Here is a 21,779-nt window from a genome sequence, read left to right on the forward strand (position 1 = left end):
CTGCCATCTAATCTATCAAAACCAAAACTTTCAGAAAACCATTTCCTAAACTAAAAGAACTATATCAGTACTTGCCAACTGGGAGTAAATGGAGCATAGGTGTGTGTGTGTGTATCATTATGTAGTGTTTCCCAATATATTTAGGTTCTAATTTTTATGAGCTGGAGTTGCATACAGATGAACATAATTTTTACCCTGTGTTTCTTAAGATGTGTACACACAGTTTGATTATATTGTTCTGTTCCAGCAGATGCCTCTGGTTAAGTTCAAGACCCCAGGTTGTTGGCATAAAGTGAGCACAGAGAAAGGGTCTCCTTATTTCAGTGTAAGAGAAAGGGGACAATAACAATTGCTTCCTTTTCCTTTCATCCCAACAAGTTTTGCCCTGTTTTATAGAAAAAAATCTGGAGTGAGCCAAGATTTTGGGTTGTATCCAGTGTTACTCATACTGAAATTAATGGGCAGAACTTTATTGTTTTGTACTCTTTTTGTATTGTTTTATGTTTTATTGTTGTAGACCACCTTAATATTGCAGTATATAAAAGGCAATATAAACGCTTTTATTAAAATAAATAAATAAATAAAATAAAATTTAAAAAAGGACTCCATTCCTACACGGGCAACCTTTCAGGGGCAATGTGCCAGTACTGAACAAAACGAGTAGAAGTGGGCAGAACCATTGGTACAAAATGCTGCCTTCCAGCTGTGCAAAAGCCAAAGGTTTCACGCACCCACACCACTCCATCAAGGCAAGCAAAGAGGCATTATCAAAGTCAGAGTGTGTGCATTACATGTTTTGCTTCTTCTTTTCACCCCCTAGGCTGTTCTGAATTTCCCAGATGAATCCGCAAGCATTTTAAAAGAGTCACGGTTTTTGCACAGTGGCGGGGATTCCTTAAAATCATTACAGTTCCATGATGAAATTGAACATATGGTAGGCAAGCCTGTCCCTGGCCTCCTGGAAATTATTCTCAGTAGATCCATCGAAGAGGTCTACAGGCATATCTTAAAAACAGTTTTCCCAAGCGAAAACCTGAAATTAAGCTGTAACAATGCTGTAAAAAGAAAGCTGAGTGAAAGCAGCAAAGAGGAGCCCAGTAAAAAGTATGTGCAGCTAAAACCTGAAAGATCCCCAATAGTTGAATCAAATATTGTTGGATTTACTGCCGTGACCCGAGGAAACCGGTTGTTGTCTATGGGTGACCCCTTGAAGAACCACAGTAATACAGAGCAAGCAGGAGAGAGTAAAGTTTTGCCGAGTGTGCGGGATAAAACAATTGTCAGCAGTGCAAATATGGCAGAAGATGATTCTATACTAAACACTCCTGTACATGAGAATCTTGGGCAAACGGCTGAAAAGCTAATGTTGCATCTCAGATGGAAGTCGGACCTGGGCAAATGTGTGGATGCATCTCCACTAGTTGTCACCGAAAAATTATCTGCCTTTGTGTATATTGGATCACATTCTCACCTGATTCAAGCAATTGACCTATATTCAGGAAAAGTCAAGTGGGAGAGAAACCTTGCAGATCGCATTGAGTCGTCCGCCTGCATATCTAGGTGCGGGAACTTCCTTGTTGTTGGTACGTATTTATCGCTTTTCTCTTTCCTTTGGCATTCTAAGCGAGGGGTGGCTAAGCCTCAGCCTGCAGGTCTTACCTGCCCCCCCCCCCCCAAGCAGTTTTGTTCCTTTTCTCCCTCAAGGCCTTAGCCAATTTGGCAGTGGCAGAAACAAAACAAGAAAAGACATGGTGCTGGTTGATCATTTGATCAGCGGGGAGGGGGCAATTACAAACAGATCAGGTGTCCTGTATATTTGTGTACAAGGCGGTGGTGTGGCTATACCTACTTTTAGCTACACCCATCATTGGCCAAGAGTGAATAAGGTCCATGGGCCAAAAGAGTTTACCCACTGCTCTTCTAATCAAAACTTACAGTCAGTAACTGAACAACTAGTGATTTTGTAAGACCGCTTCATAGTTCAGTAGCTGATTTAGTTCTTTTTTTCCTAATAAATAAATGTGGGATGTACCATGGGCTAGTAGTGTTCTCAGCATATGAAAAGCAGTGCCCATCAATGGAGACCAGTTTATAAAGAATGCCACGGGTGTTTTGAATGGACTTCCTGTATTTGAATGAACGATAAGCATGTGAGGACTTCAAAAATTCAGTATTTTTGTGGACAGTTAAATAATTCAGTGCCTATCCAAATATATCTGCTTTCTGTGGCTGTGATTATCTGCAGGATGTTATAATGGGTTGGTATATGTCCTCAGAAGGAGTGATGGAGAAACACACTGGACATTTGCAACTGAGGATGCTGTGAAAAGTTCTCCAGCTGTGGATCCTTCCACAGGAGTAGTCTTCATTGGATCTCATGACCGTCATGTATACGCTTTAGATATTTATGTAAGTAGTCATGAATGTTTGGCCAATAAGAAATAATGAAAATGCCTCCTATATCTAATATCTGTATAGCGCAAAGCAAGTCCCTTTGATTTTAGTGGAGCTTCTAGGTAATTTAGAATTGCAGTCTTAACTGAAGTTAGTAAAATGTAGCTCAAGCTCCGTAAGAAACTGAAAGCTACAAACCGTCAGCTGTTACGGGCTTTTTAAAATCCCAGTTAGTTAGACCTGCTTTAAATGTGGTCGGCTTATTTGGTGCTTACAACCCTAACATCTTAGCCATTTAAAGTTCTTACCACACCACTATTTCCATAATTGTTACCACTCAACAGAATCGGTATGGCATGCAACCCCTCCCCTTTTTAGCTGAACGGTTAGCAGTTATCTGCCTACTGCTGCTGAATGTGTCTAATGCTGTTTATGAGGTAGAACTGTGAACCCCATATTTTTGTTCTGAATAGTAATAATGAACTGGTTGCAACTTTGGGTATAAGTATCATCCCAATTAAGCACAAGGATTCTTCCACAGTGGAACACATGCTAACACTGTACCAATTTGCAGAATTTTGATACCGTGTATTGCACTTTAACATTTAGTTGAGCAATGAAATCATTAACTTGCATTTTGTCTTTCTGTTATGCTGACAGAAGAAAGAGTGTGTCTGGAAATTACACAGTGAAGCTGGAGCTGTATTTTCCTCTCCTCACCTAAATCTGTTACCACATCACCTGTATATTGCTACACTTGGAGGGCTGCTGCTAGCTGTAAATCCAGTATGTAACTTTATTGCTCTTTATGGTCCAGAAATAATACAAATGGAGAATTAAGAACTCAGGGTGGGGAGAGGTAATAGTAGATGCAACAGCAGTTTGGGAGACAGTGAAATGAGAGAAATAACCCTGAGGAGCCTCCATACTGTTTTGATAATGCATGCTGTGTTAGCATACACTCAACACAAGAAACACCATCACAAACAGAAATTGTTTGGGAATCAAAAAGCTACTTTTTAAAAAAATTCATTGGCTTAGTTCAGAACCATTTCTCTTTGTGATTTTTAAGGTGGTGACAAGTTTAACTATGGCCAGTTTCTTCAGCAACATACATTTCTAGTACAGGAGAACCATCCCTAATCGCTTAACTTGATTGATGGCATTGCCTTGTTTCAGCTGTACATTCTTCCATTTTATGGCAGAATATGTACCTTGGGGACGGAGAGCTGTGTTAGTTCACTTGTTACTGCATTTGTTACTTATACCTCATACTGTTAGTGACAAATTCCAAATGGATTGGAATTAGAAGTAATGAAGTATCTTCATTGTAGGAGCAGCTACTCAGATGCTAAAGGAAGAATGTTCTCCCATTTTCCTAGTATCAGATACTTCTATGTCTTTGGCCAGCTGCTTCATTTTCCCATTAGCTGAAGCCATGGGATGTACTAAAACCATACATTTCACGCATGCATTTTCAGATTACGGGGAACGCAATCTGGAAGAGCTTTTGCGGAAAACCTATCTTCTCATCACCACATTGCAACAAGGACTGTGTATGTGTAGGATGTGTGGATGGAAATTTATATTGCTTTAGCCACTTCGGAGAAAAGGTAAGCACCTGTCTTTATTATCTTTTCTTGTTTTCAAAACTTGGATTAGAATTAACTCAATTCACACCTTTTCACAAGTAAGAAGAGTCACACTGGAGCAGAGAAAAGGTCTATCTAGTCCAGCATCCTGTTTCACACAGGGGCCAGGCATGTCTGCTATTGCCCTCATGTCATTTTTGCACCAGAGTGCATCACATTACAAAGGATTGGGAAGTTTTGGCCCACAAGCCAAATGTGGTCTCCACCGGTTACTTCCATAGAGCCCACAGCTGGTGCAGGTTAATCACCACCATTGACAAATTCCTCCTTCAGGCAGTGGAGCCCAGTAGCATTTCTATCAGGAAGAACTTGATACAGTGGGGATCATTGGAATGCCCTTGAAAGCACAATGCAGGCTAGCTTATAGCCTGCCTGATATGCATCTCCAAAGGTCTTCTCAAGTGGGCTTCCGTCTGAGGATGGAAGCCTTGGAAAGATGAGATCAGCTAGGGGCGCTTGCTGGAAGCTGCTCCATGCTTTTTCTTGAAAGTTGATGCATGCAGTATCTTCCCGATTAGAGTTGGAAAATTCCAGGCTAGTGAGACAGGACTTACGTTTGCAGAAGCCACGTGATTATTCAAAACCCACGGTGCAGTCATATACATGTCTACTCAGAGGCAAGTCCCATTGCGTTCAGTGGGGCTTTTTCCAGGTAAATCTGTATAGGATTGCACACTTGATAATGCTTTCTACCAGTTTACTAGAGCTGATAGTGGTAACCTAACTGGATTATCTTTTCAGTATCTTTCTAGTCCATAAGACTGTTCCGCTTAACCTTTGATTTTAATACCTAAATATGTATTTATAAGCGTAATTTATCTCAACATGTGCATTTTGATACTTCTTTGAGCCAAGGACTGTTATAACTTTGAGAAGTCTCTTTACATACATGTTGCGTTCGCAAGTGCCGTCTTTGCTGCTTCTAGTCAGTTCAACACTTCCATCTCACCCAAAGGTCAAGTCCTTAGTTCTTGGTTCCAAGACCAACTTGTTCTAGGACATCTAGAAATTTTGCCTTAGTCATATCTGGAACATGCATCTACCCAGTTTGTGTGAGTTATCCATAGCTACAGCATTTCTTCCTTGACTTTGCTCTCAACATCACTCTGGGTATTGTGCTTAGTGGGGTGAGAGGATGTCTCTACTACGATTTCATTTTATTTTTGTGGTGGGGGAACTGCTTTTGCTATCAACTGCAGTTCTTGGGAGTATCTATCACTTTTGAGTTTTCTAGTTGGACTCTTGTGACTTCATCTTCAAGCCCTAATTCACACATGCATATGTACTTGGAGGTGCTTCACTTTAGGTTTCAGTTGAGGACTTGGCAGCGGAATATATGGAATATATGCAAATATGTATGAGGTGATAAGAAAGCTCTGTGTACTGCTTGAGCTGTGATAGCTGCTTCACTTGAAGCAGCTACTGAATATTTTAATGAATGCATGTGGGTGAAATGAAAAAGGTGAGTCTGCTGGATTAGGCCTCAAATTGTATAATTTGTAAAGTTATTTGTGAGGAGGTACAAAGGCTGGCACTCATTTGTGGCAGCAGTAAAACATGTGGCTGACACTAATAGAATTTTCAATAACTTATTTAATTTCTCAATTTCTCACACAGATATGGAAGTTTTCCAGCAATGGACCGATTTTTTCATCGCCATGTATTTCAGATTTTTCCAGCGATATATTTTTTGGATCCCATGACAACTTTACTTACTGCTGTAGTACGGAAGGTAATTTATTGTGGAAATTTGAAACAACATCAACTGTATATGCAATTCCATTTGTTTTCCATCATCCTGCCTTACAAGATGAAACACTTCTGGCAGTGGCATCCACAGATGGCAGAATATGGATCTTGAATGCCAAGACTGGCTTTGTACAAGGTGAAGAGAAGCTTCCAGGAGAAGTGTTCTCATCTCCTGTTGTATGGGGAACAACAATCATTGTAGGCTGTAGAAATAACTATATTTATTGCTTTGATTTATGTGTTTTTAAAACCAAATAAGGTGCCTAAAATTTCCCATTTTGGTACCATATTTTTCGCTTTATAGGACGCACCTTGTTTTATAGGGGGAGAACAAGAAAAAAAATATTCTCCCCCTCTCTGCTCAGTGCCCCTTCAGCGAAGCGGCAGGAGAAACAGAGCCCCTTCCATTTCTCCTCCCGCTTGGCTGAAGGGACACTGCACAGCTCTCCCTCTCTGCTGACGCCAGGAGAATCTTGCTCTCCCGGCTTCAGCAAAAGGAACCTGAAGCCTCTGGAACGCAGTGGGAACTTGCGCTGCGCTCCGAAGGCTTCAGGCAGCTATCCCTGAAGCCTGGAGAGCTAGAGGGGTCGGTGCGCACCAACCCCTCTCCCTCTCCAGACTTCAAGGAAAGCAACGCAAAGCCTCCGGAGCGCGGAGGGAGCTCTGAAGCCAAGGAGCCTGCATTTGCTCCATAGGACGCACAAACATTTCCCCTTCATTTTTGGAGGGGGAAAAGTGCGTCCTATAGAGCGAAAAATACAGTATTTTTAATTTTGCTTGTACAAAATAGGGCTGGGTGGTGTTAGGTTTTCAACATCACGATGTACCACCAGCCAATCGCTGTGATCTTACAATACACCGCGATGTTGAAACAAGCCACGTTGGTCCGAGGTGTAGGGTAAAACTGCTGCAGCACTCACCGCAGGAGCTGAGGCACTTTCACCCCAGTGCCTCACGGCAGGGACAATGCAACTTGTTTGCACTGCTCAGCGAGCCCAATGTCTGTTGAGGGGCTGGCAGCCACATGCCCCTGAACAGAGAAGTTTAAGGGAGGCACCCCACCCCCACGTCTGGCTTAGGTGAGGTGGAGGCTCTGTTACACTTGAGGAAGCCCTGCGAGCTACCTCTTTCTCCCAGGAAGTAGAGGCAACCCGCTCACCCCCCCCTCAAGTGTAATAGAGCCCCAACCCCACCTCTGGCTTGCTACACTTCACCGCTGAGGGGTAGGCAGCCATGCACCCCACAACCTCAAAGGAGCCATCTGCCTGTGCAGGCAGCTAAGGGAGGAACATATGCAGCTTTCTCCTCTGTCAGCAGTATGAGGGCCAGAGCGCAATGGCTGCTTCACCCAGTGGTGAAACCTTTGCTGCAGCTCGTTTCTCCCTTGCCCGCTGGTGGCAGAGGGACTCGGCGGTGACAGTTTCACCCGCAATATACTGCCAGGTGAAGCGGCCATCATGGTCTGGCCCTGGGCGATGTATCAATACATTGCCCAGGCCTAGTACAAAATAGAAAACCTTGTCTTCAGAGCAAAATCATCTATTAATTTAAATCCCAGCTTCCTGACATAAGAGTTCTCTTGACATCAAGTTACTTGTGCACTTTACATAAATATATTTTAATAGCCATGGTCATCACTGGCTAATATGTTAAAATGTACTCACCATGGCTGTGGTAGATGCCATACTATATTTTGCCCGGGCACTTTAGAATGCGGAATAATTTTTATCCCCCCAAAAGCCAGCATATACCATATTTTTCACCTTTTTCCTCTTAAAAACTAAGGAGAAATGCCTGTGCATCTTATGGAGCGAATGTGTGGTCCCTGGGGGAGGGACCCGGGCTTCCCCCGCCCCCAGCCCTGGGAGTGGAGGCAAGGCTGCGCGCAACCTTGCCTCCGCTCCCGGACCTGTTCTGGGGTCGGGGGAAGCTCGGGCTTCCCCCGCCCCAGCCCCGCGGCTAAAAAAGAAGCCAAGATAGCGAGCGGGATCCATCCCGCTCGCTGTCTTGGCTTCTTTGTTCTTTGGGGCTGGGGGCGGGGGAAACCCGGGCTTCCCCCATAGCCCCGAGAAGCTCTGGGAGAAGTGGACAGGCTTATTTCCCCCTCTAAAAACTAGGTGCGTCTTGTGGTCCGGTGCGTCCTGTAGAGCGAAAAATACGGTAATATTTAAGAAAGTCATTTGAAATTATGGATTTGCTAATACAAAGCATTTCGAAAACAGCTTGAGCTTTTTATCTGAGAGCAACATCAACCCCCAACACTGATGGCGTGATAGAAAAGTACTGAATATTGCAAGAATGGATGAGCTGATAGGGTTCAACTTTTTATCATATATTGCAATACCGATATATGTGCGGGGATAAGTGTCCCACCAGCACAAGGATTGGATTGCTGCTTGCACAACAGGACTTCCTGCCTCTTGTTCCCCTGCACAGACACCTGCACCCTCTGTAAATCTGCTTCAGAGGCTTGAGGGAAGCACCAGAGGAGATGGGCGGGGGAGAGAGAGAGGGAAAGCCCTGTTGCCTAAGCAGGAATCCTTGTGCTGGCAGGACACTTAGTGCTGCTTTGGCTCATTTTTGTAATGTGCAAATGACAAAACATTTGTTCCAGAAAACAGGTAGATGTTGAACACCAAAGTGCTAATGTTGTGAAACAATGTTCTCTTTTTATTACATGCTATAAGGATCATGCATAGCATATATCTACCTCCATATAGGTGCTCTTAACAGTTATGGATGAATTCTTGGGTGAAGATCACAGATATCTAATGTCATGGGTGCAGACAGGGCATGACTTCCCTTTCCTGCCTTCCTCACTGTAAATCTCTATGCCATCCTAATCTGCTTCTAAGTCCTCCAAGCCCATAAAGCAGATTTTAGGGACACACTGGGGGATGGGGTGGGTAGGGAAAGTTCCATTTATGGGAGTACAACTCACTGTTTTTCCCCTGAATTATCACCAACAGGAACGAACTTCTTGTTAAACCTTTTCATGTAACCTTAAAAAAAAAGCAGCAATGAGAACATAAATAAAAAGTACTTTCAAAGCTACATGAACACTTGTCTTTTTTTATTGAAATAGAACAAATTTTCCATGATTAACCATTTACATTAAAATTTGACGATCAAAAACCAAAAAGAGAAATTGCACTAATATATCCCGTAGTCATAGATCATTTTACTTAGGTTTTATTGTTGGTAAAAACACATAATTAGATACCTATAGCAATTCAGGCTTTTCTTAGAAGATAAACCTGACATTTGTAACAAAAAGACAATGAATACGTACATCTTCTGATAACTTTCAGCAGATTATAATTTAATAGGAATTAAAATGACATTAGTATAAGAAACAATTGCACTTTAAAACATTTGAAAAATTAAAAAAGTACACAAAACAAAACCCCACAATTGTACATTTGTTCATAATTTTATACACCACTATATGAACAACAGAGGTTAAGCATCTGTAACCTCAGAAATAATATTTTGTTCCCAAACGTTAGTGATGCCCAACTCCTGTTGAAATCAATACAACAAAGTTTTCATAACTGGGTTAAGCCCTATTAATTTCAACAGAACTTGGATATGATTAACTTCCTATAGCTTAAGTCTTTTGTATATAAGTTACTCCACCACCACCAAAAGTTGTGACCATATTCTACATAGTGGTCAGATCAGTTTTTTTTAAGTGTTTTGAATAAATGTCATGTTTGTTCAGTAGAAAGGCTGTGACAGAGCTTAAGCAAAGTAACACTTCATTGGTATTTAGTGCAAAATTTTCAAGTTGACTTTTACATGAAATGAAAATGTTGAAAATATAAGCTTCTAAAAAGGTTTCCAAACCAATATTGTACATACCCCCAACTCTGATCCAGATACTGATTCATGAATGGAAATGGGTTTCCCCTTCCTATAAATGCAACAGAGTGCTGCTTTGGACACCCCCCTCCCCCATCAAATGACTGGGGAAATATCTGCAGGGGCAGCACACCTTGCAGTGTAAGCAATACGTCAACTGATACCCTGATCATGTGTAAAGTAGAGTGAAGGGAAAGTGGGTTCCTCCCAACTTAAGTCCAGGTGTCCCTTACTGCCTACAGTATGCTCAGGGCTATCAATGCTGATGGTATTCCTGTTGAACAGGGGATACAGAGCCTTCTGGTTTCCTTGGTTCTCTGGATCAGAGCCTCTGAATACTATTTTCGTACACTAGACCCCCTTCATGCTTGAAAACACTTTGCTTCTGAAGCTTTTGAACTATTTACTCACTATACGCTCTATGCTAACAGTGTGTCTAGAATTATTTGGTAGGTCTTTCCCCCCCCTTTTATCATGCAAGTAGCACCTCTCCCCCTAAAATTACTATTCATCCCACCCAACTCTCCAGTTTTCAACCCCCACATTCCCCTTTCCTGCTCTCCTGTTCCCAAAAATTCTTGAAATGGATTTGAGGAAACAAAGTTGTAATTGCAGTTTATGCAATTCCCGGTTTAAGCACCACTAGATTAAGCGTGCTTTAAAAAACATTTTCTACCACCAGCAAGAGGCTTCTGCACCAATCAAGGCAGGCCTGTACTTTCTTTGTATACAGGCTGTACTATGTGCTACTTATCCCAACATTCAGCAGGAGCTCTTCCTGGTGTCAACAGCTTACCTCTGTCTAAAATAAACAAGGCTCACCAGTAAGTTTTGCATGAGATGGACATCCACAAACAGACTTTCCCCTTCATGTCCCTGCTGGCCAGAAGGAGCCCCATCTGTGCTTGTATTACGTAGGTATATGGGTTTGTGCCATGGGTTAAACATAAAGCCTCAACATACCTGTTATATTGGTTGAAATCTTTGCCGCTTAAGTGGAAGCATATGAGCTGTTTTCAATTCTTCAAGTAACTGGCTCTTTTATGAACTTGATTCCCACGAAATCCTAAAGGCTGCTTTTGCCTTAAACATTTGTAATAATCCTGAAATTGATGGGTTATTTAGGAACGCTTATGGTTTGAATTTAAATATGAAACCAAAAACAACACTGATAGCCCAATAACCACATGGACAGCGCTTCGTGTAGCAGCTACATAACTGCCAAAACCCCTTTGTGCTTGCAATTTTACAGAAACACAACTGACCTTTTGTTTCCTCTGTAGGATGCCTATTCATTAACAGCATCTGCTGCCTTAAAAATGTACTCTGGAGCAGAACTGCAGTTCTCAAAATGTTCCTTGGATTAATTATTGAGTTATTCCATTATTCTGGCAAAACAAATGCGGTACTATGAGGGATCCTGTTGAATTAGCCATTAGTTAATCAAAATGCACCTTTGCCTCTTATAAACAAAAAGGGCTTTAAAAATATAAGTAGTTTTAGGTGGAATAGTTAGAAGACCCCATTTGCTGTAGAATTCACAAACCAGGCAAACTGAAGTTCTGTTTAAACCAGTTCGTATCTACTGGAACAATCTGAATTCCATACCTTGTAGACCTATTTGGTTGATCCTTGAATTTGAAGCAATTTTAAAAGTAACCATAAAAACACATCACTGTTTCCTCCACATTTTAGAGATAAAAAGATTTAAAGGGGAATAAGACTTACATGCAAATAAATTACACTTATCCCTGCAATGTTCTTTAGCCAGATTTACAATCTGAAGTCTATTCTATGACTTCCTGTACCGAGTATCTAACAGTAACTACATATTTTTAAAACATGCTGTTAACAAAAGTGCTGAAGTCATGTTCTGCCAGCGTAACATGCAGATATGCCGGCACAGATGTTGAAAATCAAAGTGCTAATTAAGTACAGAAAACAATTATTTTCCTGAGAATATGCAATCTAAGGTCCATAAGAATGAAGTCCAAACAGTCTAGTTCCTGCAGTTCAAAAATCCCCCATTTTCACAAAGCTGGAATCATGTCTCCTTTTGTTAATATTTTGGGTTCCTAATATTCAACCAGTTAGGCATAGGAATACTTACAGTACATGGCTAAGTGGGTTTTTGTATAATATTTAAATTATGTATAATTTGAAAGATTAGTGTTTGTGGTCGTCCTGCCTTCACATGTGCTTTTAATCCTATTTTTATCTGTGCCATACGACCAATCACTGAAAGATGGAGGTGTATAGGTAGTATAGCTTACTTCTGCACACAACGGCAGTGAAAATATTGTAATGGATTTTGCATGAGAGCTTCTGCATGGTTTGGAGAATCATTGCAGGAAAATGCATATTTGACGCCACCCTGTTTCAGCATGTTAATTATTTATATATATTTCCAGTTAGAAGCAGCTGATAAAGGCAATTTTTGTCACAATTAAGCTTTTTAAAACAAAATACTGAATTTGTGAAAATATCTTGATGGGTTCTCATTACAGGCGAGCTAACTCCATTAATAGCTCCAAACTGAGAGACTCTACTATATTGCAAACTCTATGGGTAGGACTGGGCGCATTGGTGCTTTCATCAGTCACAAGTTAAACTTAATTATTTTAAATTCATCCCAGGGGCGCCGACTTATAAAAAATATTGGGGGGGCAGGGGCCCATACCGACTTATAAAAAATATTGGGGGGCCCAAGACCTCCAAACCGTTGCTGCTGGGGGAACGAAAGGGGCGAGCCCCGGGCTGCCCCGACCTTAAGTGAACCTGTGAGGGCCCGCCCTTTGCGGCAGCCGATTGGCTGCCGCCGTGGGCGGTGAATATTAATGAGCTAGGGGGAATCCCCGCTTCTCGCGGGGCTGACGCCAGCCCCGCGAGATTGTTGATGGGTCGAGAGCCCGCAACCCCACCCCCTCTCTAGATCGGGAGTGGCTTTGTTTTAACTCATTACTGAATGTATTTTAAAAGGTAACTATCGTCAAACAAGGAAAATAAAAAATACCAACATAATTTTGTGAGTTTACAAAGCATAATATAACTAATAATTTTCTTAAATTATTGGGGGGGCGGAGCCCCCCAAACGAATTTTTGAGGGGGCTCGGGCCCCCTCAGGCCCCATGGAGTCGGCGCCTATGATTCATCCATAAATTATTTGCAACATTAAGAAAAGGTAATCATAGTAATACTCTCTTTACTACTACTAAGGCAGGTTTTCCAGAATCCTGTAGAGATTTATAAATTTATCAGTAAATGGTATTACTTTCTCCATTCAAAAGTGGAAACAGCATGTGCATTACATTCATTTTAGCAGCTTAAGTGGCTGGAATATCTGCTTTGCAGCAACATATTAAAAAAACACAAATGGAAATCCATACCATCAGAGCCAAAATTCAGGAACATATCGGCACCGATCCTTAAAGTGATATGAACCCCTAACACATAACATCCATGTGCTTTCAAGAGAGATGAAACTTGAGCTTTGTGCCTAAACCTCTATTCTATAGTCCCTAGATTTTCGATGCAAGAGATTCTAAAATGTAGGTGAAATCTGCAGTGAGCCAGGAATAATGGGTAAAACTGTTAAAAATGTTCTTCATCCTTCAGGATATGCACTTATGTTTGTCCCACTTGGTTCTGTCATGTGAAAATACAAATAAATAGGAGAGAGCAATTAATAAACAACAGAAAGAGAGCAAAACCTGCATCGTTTACTTAATGATTTGGGGGCAGTCACTCCAGGCCTTTGCTTTCCTCTTGGCTAAGGCCAGCCAGGCAGGTTCTGTCGACACCGGATTCGCTTCTGGCGTGGAGAATCTCTTGGTGACTTCCTTAGTCAAGGGTGACGGCGGAAGAGAATCTGAGATCTCCACTGTTAATGAAGAAAAAGAAAAAAGATCCATCACTGCAAAGTAAAATGGCAGAAACTTACCAGAAACATTGTCATGTGCATGTTGAGTGTGGCAGTAGAGCCATTTTAACAGGCAGGCAAGAAAGTTGGAGAGAGCAAGATTTCACAGCAAAATTCAAAGGCCTGCCCAAGATTGAATTGGAAAAAGGGAGATATACTTGAAGTGCATTCTTATTCCTTTTTTAAAAAATTCATAACAGCCAGAGTTATAGGTGTTTCTGAGGAATAACCACCCCCTCCTCCATGGTGCCCTAGCTGTGTAGGTTTCTTCCATTTTATACTGTATTTTATAAAACGTTCAGTGTTATCACAGGCGAAGGTAAACTGAGCCTGCCTCAATCTAGACTTTGTCTTTATTGTTGGTTAGTAAGTTCTGACTCTAAGTGAAAACCAAGTCCTTACTCTGGAAAAGGAAGGACTTTTGTGGCAGTTGAGAAGAAGTTCCATGTCTGTTGAGTCCTGTTTCAGGCTTCTCTTAAACTTTAGGAGGAGTTGTGTAAGAAAATAAAAGTTAATTGTTCACATCTTCCTCGACTCAAGTGTCAAAGCAGAATCCAACAATTTCAGCTTTTGGAACAATACCCGATGATCAAGCAGCCCTGCATTCAGAGCACATGCACCCACACATATATACACTAACTACAAAAACTGGTGCGTACCAGGGGACCAAGAGTTCCTTAAAGCAGTAGATTGCTACAAAAGCCTAAAATCGGGGGAAATAATTTTGAAGCATTTCTCCATCACCTGTTCTCTGCATGGCCACAACAATGCACAAGTTTTAATTCATCTGAAGCTGCAGAAGCATTCATCATTGGAAGCTGAATTTATAGCTGTGGACAGCATAAAGGGATTCGAACCATTCACCCTACTTTCTCATCTAAGTTTGTTGGGCATGAATTCTTTCAAAAAACATTACACTCCTAAGGAGAGGACTGCCTACCTTTCTGACATGCTATACTAATGAAAAGTTTCCTACTTATATTTGTTAATGGTTATTTTAGGGCTGGTATACTAAGTCAGTGTTGGAAACAAAATTAGTTAATTGGAGTTGAACTTATTCTCCTGGTTCAGACATGACAAATCACAGGAGGACTTTTTTTTAATCGGGCAGGGACTGTGCGGGAAGGGGGAGTTGTGTATCTACCCAGGACGGAGAGATATATTCATGATTAAATCCTGCTTAAGACAAACTGTGGCAAATGTGACTTACGTTTTGTTTTTTTGTCTACTGTTCCCCCTGAAGGTGGGGAGTGAACCATGGGAAATGGAGACTTCATGTTACATGCCGTATATGATCAACTGTATCATTAGGAAGCAAGAATTGGGGTGGGGGGTGGGGATATTGTAGAAGTGTTTTTAAATGCTTTGGAAAATTGTTCACTGTACACTGGGACATCTCTTGAGATTGTGTAACCAAATCTTGCATGTTGTTTCTGGAGATCAGGGAGAGGTTTACATCTAAATTTGGATATTGTTGGCTGCCATTTTGAATTAAGATGGCAGACTGAACCTTTCAAAATTGTACTGATATTTTTTGGTGCCTTAGAATTCCCATGCAATGCCAGATATACGGCAGTTAGTAAACAGTAAAATAACACAAAACAAAACAGAATTTTCTGAGGAACTTCCTGCACAGATTATCTCTCTGTTTCATCATAATCTCTTCAAAGACATCTGTAACCTTGAAAAACAAAACCTTTGGAAAGATACAGCATGCTTTTGGGAGAAACCATAATTAGTCTTGCATTTCTCTGACCTGTTTTTTTACCAGTAGGAATTCTAAGCCTGCAGAAGCTGATTCCTTTTGACTCTTTAACGTTTGAGAGATTGGTAGACTTCAAAAGCTTTTATAGCAGGGCTGAAATATCTTGTTTACTTGCTGCACCAGCTGAATAAGCTTTACATGCAAATACTCCAAAATATGTTGGTTTTCAAACAATATTCTGAGCTTTGGGGGTAATAAGTATATAATTATAAGGATGCAAGTTGGGTGAAGCAGGTGGCTGGAAGAGGGGGGAGCGGAGAGAGGCACTGGTACTGGGTGACATCAGACACCCTTCCTTCCTTCCCTGTAAAAGCAGTTGCCTCCAAGAGCCTGTTGTTTCTGAGAGGCATTTTCATCAGGACTAGGTCCCACTGAACCTGCTGGCCATCAGTCCACATGGCTGTAACTCTTCGGTGCACTCCCCAAACTAGCCCCCATTGCATTGGTGCTGGAAAGTGACAATCTAAGGCCAGCCTGCCAGGTATGGGTAGGTGTGTGGGTGTGGTCAGCAAGGAAACACCAAAAGGGATTGGCTATTTGGGTTGTGTCTTTGGGGCTCACCCCCTTTTATTGTTTTCTCAGGCATGGTATGGTGAAGTTTGCCCTTCTCATCCTGTTTTTCCGTAGCATTTTATTTATAGCATTTAAAATACACCGAACAGACTCAAAACCTGACAAGTCATCAGCGCAGCAAAAATATTCACATTAACAATTCATCCACCCATCTTTACTCTGCATAAGCTGTGGCAACAAAAGGAGATACCAGGTTTCAATTAGGCAGTCCCAACTGTCTGCATGTGGAAGCAATCTCCGCTCTTCCTCACAGAGGAAACTGAAGACGCACACACAAATGAATGATACAAGGAGCAATCTGCATGAGAAATCAGGTTTCCATGTCTGGATTGCTCCTACCTCAAGTACAAGGAGTCGATGTGGAATGAGGGTGTGTGTGAGAACGCCATACATTCAGCTTGTGGAGTAGTCCTTTCTCCCCTTGATTTAGAGTTCCCTGGGAAAAACTGCAACCCTCCCAAATCTATCTCCCTTTTGGAAAGAACACAGAATTCCTCCTTCCCAACTTTTGCCACTCATCTTGAAACAGGAGCCAGTTGGTTTCCCACAACGTTACTATCCTGAGAAAAGTTCTAAGAATTCTAAGTTGTTGATACCAAAACCAACAGCCATGGTATCAGTTTTTAATGCCAGAGCTCAACCCTAGAATAGATGAGGGAAGGGCAGAAGCAAAGTGCTTCATTTATCTCCTCCGCAAAAATAAATGGTTTCCAAAGCTATGGCTCTATCATGTGAACAAGGATTGCAATAGTAAATAACATGGTATACATAAAACTTTACTCCCCCTTGCCACCCTTGTGGGTTACCCTACCATGAAATAAAATTCATTGCCCCTCTTGTTTCTATCAGCTAATCAGCCTGCAGGTTTTAAAGGCACAGTTTAAGAGTCACACAAAAGAAACAGTAATTAGGCAGTATAATCTAGGAACTTAATGGTTTCGGTGCGCTAGAGGGAACAACGTATTTATTATACTAGCGCATTATTCATTAGTATAACAGCTTTCTCAGCCATCTGCCAGCATTATATCCAGGCACGTACCTATCAAAGGCCATGTTTTCAAGAGGAATTTGCTAATTCCAAAAGGAGAAAGGCAGAATTTCCCTTTCTTTTTTTCCCAAGCCATGAGCAGTAAGCAGCCTATTCAAACCAAGCTGTAAAATCTGAATTCATCCAGTTTGTCGATAAATGGGTATTCAGCTCTACGGGCGTTGAGTAGAAATGACAAGGAAACTAAGCACAATATTCATCCAACCTCCATCTAGTCAAACACCGAGGCCACAACTCCCACTAAGGCATATTAGTAATTGGAGGTTAGCTGAGTATGGTAAGATTTGCCTCCAGGTGACAAGATGAGAAAATGTGTGTGAATCAGAACAGGAGTTCTTCCAGGCTGCTGGTAATCTGCAACGTATGAGTAACCTAGGCATGCTAGTAATGAATAAATGATATTATTTTTTGTGTGAGCTAGTTAGCTACGAGCACCCTCAGTGCTCAGGTCAGGTCAGCAAAGTTATGGAACTTGCTCCATTTGAAAGTGTTGGTTTTCTGAAGCACTGAGCCTCAAAAGCCCATGACACCATGCTGAGAAACAAGCCAGAAAATAAAATTTTCTCTTCAAATATAGTATGGGGGAGCGGAGGACATAGCATGAGTCAACAGGGGAGCCATTCAGAGATCACAAAAACGTCAAGGTTGTCAATAACTGTGACAAAAAAAACCATACCTGTCACAGATGTAGGAAGAGTGTTGGATTTTTTAAGCTGTTCTCTGCGTTCAAACCTTGACAGAGGAGTCTCAGCTTTCTTCTCTTCCTGGGCTGCAGGTCTAGGCAGGGTACTAGTTCTGCTGCTGCTGCTGCTACTACTACTACTACTTTTAGTATCTGTCTGATTGCTGATACTGGCCTAGCGCAAAGAACAACAACAACAAAAACCACATTACATTTATAATATTTCATTATAACATAATAATAATATATTTACAGTACAATCTTATACACTTGTAGCCCCACTGAGTTCAGACTACCACATAAGTGGGTTGTAAGACTGCAGCTTTGGTAATCATAGAATTGCAGCCTAGATGAATTAGCACTCACCTAGGAATAAGCCCCAGACCAGGGGTACACAACCTAAGGCCCAGGGACCAGATGCGGCCCAATCACCTCAATCTGGCCCGCGGACGGTACAGGAATCAGCGTGCTTTTACATGAGTAGAATGTGTCCTTTTATTTAAAATGCATCTCTGGATTATTTGTGGGGCATAGGAATTCATTCATTTCCCCCCAAAAAAATATAGTCTGGCCCGCCACATGGTCTGAGGGATGGTGGACTGGCCCACAGCTGAAAAAGGTTGCTGACCCCTGCACCAGACTGACAAGCAAATGAACCAATAATGCGACAATGTCATTTCCTCCAATTTTCTCATTTGTCCAATTGTAAGTTTTGTTCTCCATCTTTCCACATTAGTTTGTGTGTGTGTGTTTTTTAAAAAAAACCCTCATGAAAATTCATCAGCCTTCTAGTGTGAATTTCTTTTGCAAGGCAGTTTCATGTTATATAGAAATGTATGCTATATACACCCCCACAAATGTATATAATTTCACTAATATGCATTCCCCAAGCATACTTAATCCCCAATAGAATGCATTTCTGTCCACATTACATGGCACTGCCAAATTCAGAGAAGTGGCAAATTTCGAAGGGCGGTGGCTGAAAAGTGAAAACAAAGTAGGCTTGCCTTTGCCAGGTGTACGAAATTGAATTATTCCCTCATATCTCTGCTTCTGAGTAAACAGCATAGATTGCATTACATACTTCATTACAGCGTTCACATGGTTAGTGTCAGACTATGACTATGGCCATGAAGCTCACTGAGTGACCTTGAGCCAATCACTGCCTCTCAGTCCAACCTACCTCACATGGTTGTTGTGGGAATTAAATGAGGAAGGGGAGAACTATGTATGACACCTTGAGGTGGTAAGGCAGCAAACAAGATAAAATAATGTAAGCCACCAGAATGGCCACAAAAAGCTGAAAACTGCAGCAGAGCAAACCAAGCACAGACACAAACTTCCTCTGTCCTCACATGCTTGGCTTTCAGGGTTGCAAGAGACAGTTGCATGTTCCCTAAGGTATGGGAGGGACGCAGGTGGTGCTCTGGGTTAAACCAGAGAGCCTAGGACTTGCCAATCAGAAGGTCGGCAGTTCAAATCCCCGCAATGGGGTGAGCTCCCATTGCTTGGTCCCTGCTCCTGCCAACCTAGCAGTTCGAAAGCATGTCAAAGTGCAAGTAGATAAATAGATACTGCTCCGGCAGGAAGGTAAACGGCGTTTCCGTGTGCTGCTCTGGTTCGCCAGAAGCGGCTTAGTCATGCTGGCCACATGACCCGGAAGCTGTATGCCGACTCCCTCGGCCTGTAAAGTGAGATGAGCGCCGTAACCCCACAGTTGGCCACGACTGGACCTAATGGTCAGGGGTCCCTTTACCTTTACCTTTAAGGTATGGGAAGTGCTGCAGCTCCACTTCCCTCCTAACTGTCCAGTTCCTTTTTGGTTTGGCTGCACTCTGCATTTGGACTGACCCCAGATTTTTCCATGTATCAGACGACCCCTATTTTGGGGGACTCCGAATAAAGAAAATGGGGGGAGACTGCACAGAGTTGTTGAGCTTTTTCGGGGGGGGGGGGTTGCCGAATTTCGCTCATCCACCAATCACCCGCCCAATCGCTGCTGATACTCTCTTGCTCGCGGCTGGAACCTATCGCACGCCCCCCCTCTGCACTACCTGTGTATTAGACAACCCCCCTTTCTTAAAATTCTTTTAGAATAAAAAAACATAGTCTTGTACATGGGAAATTATAGAATTTACCAGAGGGCTGTGTCACATGTGGGATGGAGGGATGAGAGCAGTGAGAAAAGAAAAAAGTTTGAGGTTTCCAGGATGTGATAACACAAAAGGTTCTCTTGAGATAATTTCACTTATGGACAGAAGGAGCTGTGTGCTGTTGTTGGGGAGGCCTGCAGTGAGGTGTGAACAGCAGACTTCGGCATGAACCCTTGGCTTCTTTGGGAACAGTTGGCCAGCAAAATTGGAGGGGGGGGGGAGACAAGCAGCCAAGTTCTGCTTGAGAGAAGGTGCCAATACACAAATCCACATGCTGTCCGTGGGAGAGGGTGCATGTACATAAGGAAAGGTGGAAAAAAATCGGGGGAAGGAAGGCTTGCAATTTTTTGCCGGCTCCCATTTAGCATTGAAGTCACAAATGGTTGCTTACCAACATGAAACGGATATCTGCTCTCTATGTGTGGACATACTGCTCTTATTCTTTCACCAACTCCTCAATGAGTATTGTGCAATATGGAAAAGGTTGCATTCTCTCTCCAAACCACAATACAGGCTTAGAAATGAGGTCTCCAAGATTCTTCTGGTCTCTCAACAGTCCAGTTCTACTACGAATGAAGAATGGTCATGACCACGACAAAACTACATATTTCCCCACTGTCTCTACTAGCCGAAGCTTAAATAATTTCTAAAATCTGAAGGCAGCTAGTGAGAAAAAAAATCAAAATATTTCATACCATCAGGGATCAATCAATCTTTTGGATTTGTTAGATCTGCTGTTGCTCTTTAAAGAAAGAAAAAAAAATCACCTGCAGATTTATGTACTTACATTTTCTTTAGCAAGTTTCTCAGCTTGCTTTGCCTCCCTGGCTTGTCTCCTTTCCTCTCTGGTCGCCTGCTGCTCTCGAAAGCCCTTCTGCTTTTGCAGAGCCAACGTGATCCAGAGCGGCTGTGCGGTTTCAACTTTCTCAATCAGCTTGGAGCCGTCTATGGAATGTCTGCTCTGAAGAACTGGCCTTTCTAGAAGAACACAGCACACAAGGGTTTCAATTTGTATGACAGAGACAGAGGTGCATACAAGATATCCAACAGGAATATCTCACCCAGTATTCACTAAGTATGGCTTAGTGTGGTGTAGCGGTCAGAGGGTTGGAGCAGCACTGTGGAGACCAAGGTTCAAATTCCCACTGCTGTAACATTTCTTTTTAGGGGAGTCAATAACTTCCTAATGATCCCTAGCATGGAATTCACCTTTCCCCCTGCCGAACACAGGGTCAATATTTTCATTGAGCTATATGCCATGACCCCAAAATCCCTTTCCTAGCAAGTCACTGTGCCAGCTCAGACCCCATCAGTGTATCCACCACTAAGCAGCTGATATAGCTCAGTCAGTAAAGAGTGAGACACTTAAATCTCTGGGTCCTGGGTTCAAGCCCCACATTGGGCAAAATATTTCTGCACTGCAAGGGGTGGACCAGATCACCCTCATTGTTCCTTCCAACTCTACAATTTTATGATCCCACAATTCTATTATCTATTATCTTTTTTAAAAAAGTAGTAAACAGATGATCTCACAGCATAGCTATCCTCTCCTCTCTCACCTTCAACATTTGCTGTAAGCCAAATCAAGTTAGGCTCCAGCTGAGCCTTTTATCCCTTTCTCCTTCACTGTGAGCTTAGCTCCACACTTCTAGAAAACATTTGGATGAGACTTCAGCAGCGCCAACTTTTTCAACAATTTTGTTAACAAGATCTTTGCATCCTTAGATCTCGGTGCAAGCTGTCCTAGAAATGTCAAAACTTGTTTTATCTGTAACCATCTATTGAGCACTAACACCTCCGTCTATTTCTAGAAAGCGCGGGGGTTCAATTTTGGAGCTATTTGACATGTTATTTTGGGATATTTGGGCAAACTTTCAAGCTTGCAAATGGCCATGCTGCAGAAAATGAAGTTTAGAAGTCCCGCACAAGACGGCTGCCCCAAAGGGCTACATCCCCATGGAGCAATCTCTGGAATCAGAC

At 42.2% G+C, this 21,779-nt stretch overlaps 2 protein-coding genes across 21 annotated transcripts in view; one reads left to right on the forward strand and one right to left on the reverse strand.

Moving 5' to 3' along the window:
• The window catches only part of AASDH (aminoadipate-semialdehyde dehydrogenase), a 28,389-nt gene extending 19,540 nt beyond the window's left edge, over window positions 1-8,849 (forward strand). For 8 of the 17 annotated variants that reach the window (XM_083755450.1, XM_083755460.1, XM_083755451.1 and 5 more), the window contains 7 exons: window positions 821-1,583; window positions 2,246-2,409; window positions 3,055-3,180; window positions 3,876-4,007; window positions 5,664-6,076; window positions 6,558-7,538; window positions 7,972-8,849. In XM_083755450.1, the coding sequence (XP_083611576.1) occupies window positions 821-1,583; window positions 2,246-2,409; window positions 3,055-3,180; window positions 3,876-4,007; window positions 5,664-6,053 (1,575 nt within the window). In that variant the 3' untranslated portion in view covers window positions 6,054-6,076; window positions 6,558-7,538; window positions 7,972-8,849. The remainder of the gene's footprint in view (window positions 1-820; window positions 1,584-2,245; window positions 2,410-3,054; window positions 3,181-3,875; window positions 4,008-5,663; window positions 6,077-6,557; window positions 7,539-7,971) is intronic. The other 9 variants (XM_083755463.1, XM_083755465.1, XM_083755464.1 and 6 more) reach the window with 3 other exon arrangements.
• A 4-nt stretch (window positions 8,850-8,853) lies between these two features.
• Window positions 8,854-21,779, reverse strand: part of CRACD (capping protein inhibiting regulator of actin dynamics) — a 112,574-nt gene continuing 99,648 nt past the window's right edge. For 3 of the 4 annotated variants that reach the window (XM_083755323.1, XM_083755324.1, XM_083755322.1), the window contains 3 exons: window positions 20,587-20,777; window positions 17,641-17,821; window positions 12,812-13,539 (listed from right to left, as the gene is read on the reverse strand). In XM_083755323.1, the coding sequence (XP_083611449.1) occupies window positions 13,379-13,539; window positions 17,641-17,821; window positions 20,587-20,777 (533 nt within the window). In that variant the 3' untranslated portion in view covers window positions 12,812-13,378. Of the gene's footprint in view, window positions 12,234-12,811; window positions 13,540-17,640; window positions 17,822-20,586; window positions 20,778-21,779 lie in introns of those variants that run through there. The other variant, XR_014568049.1, reaches the window with a different exon arrangement.

This window comes from Podarcis gaigeae (genome assembly GCF_964106915.1).
Source record: "Podarcis gaigeae genome assembly, chromosome: 9".
In the NCBI taxonomy this organism is placed as follows: Eukaryota; Metazoa; Chordata; class Lepidosauria; order Squamata; family Lacertidae; genus Podarcis; species Podarcis gaigeae.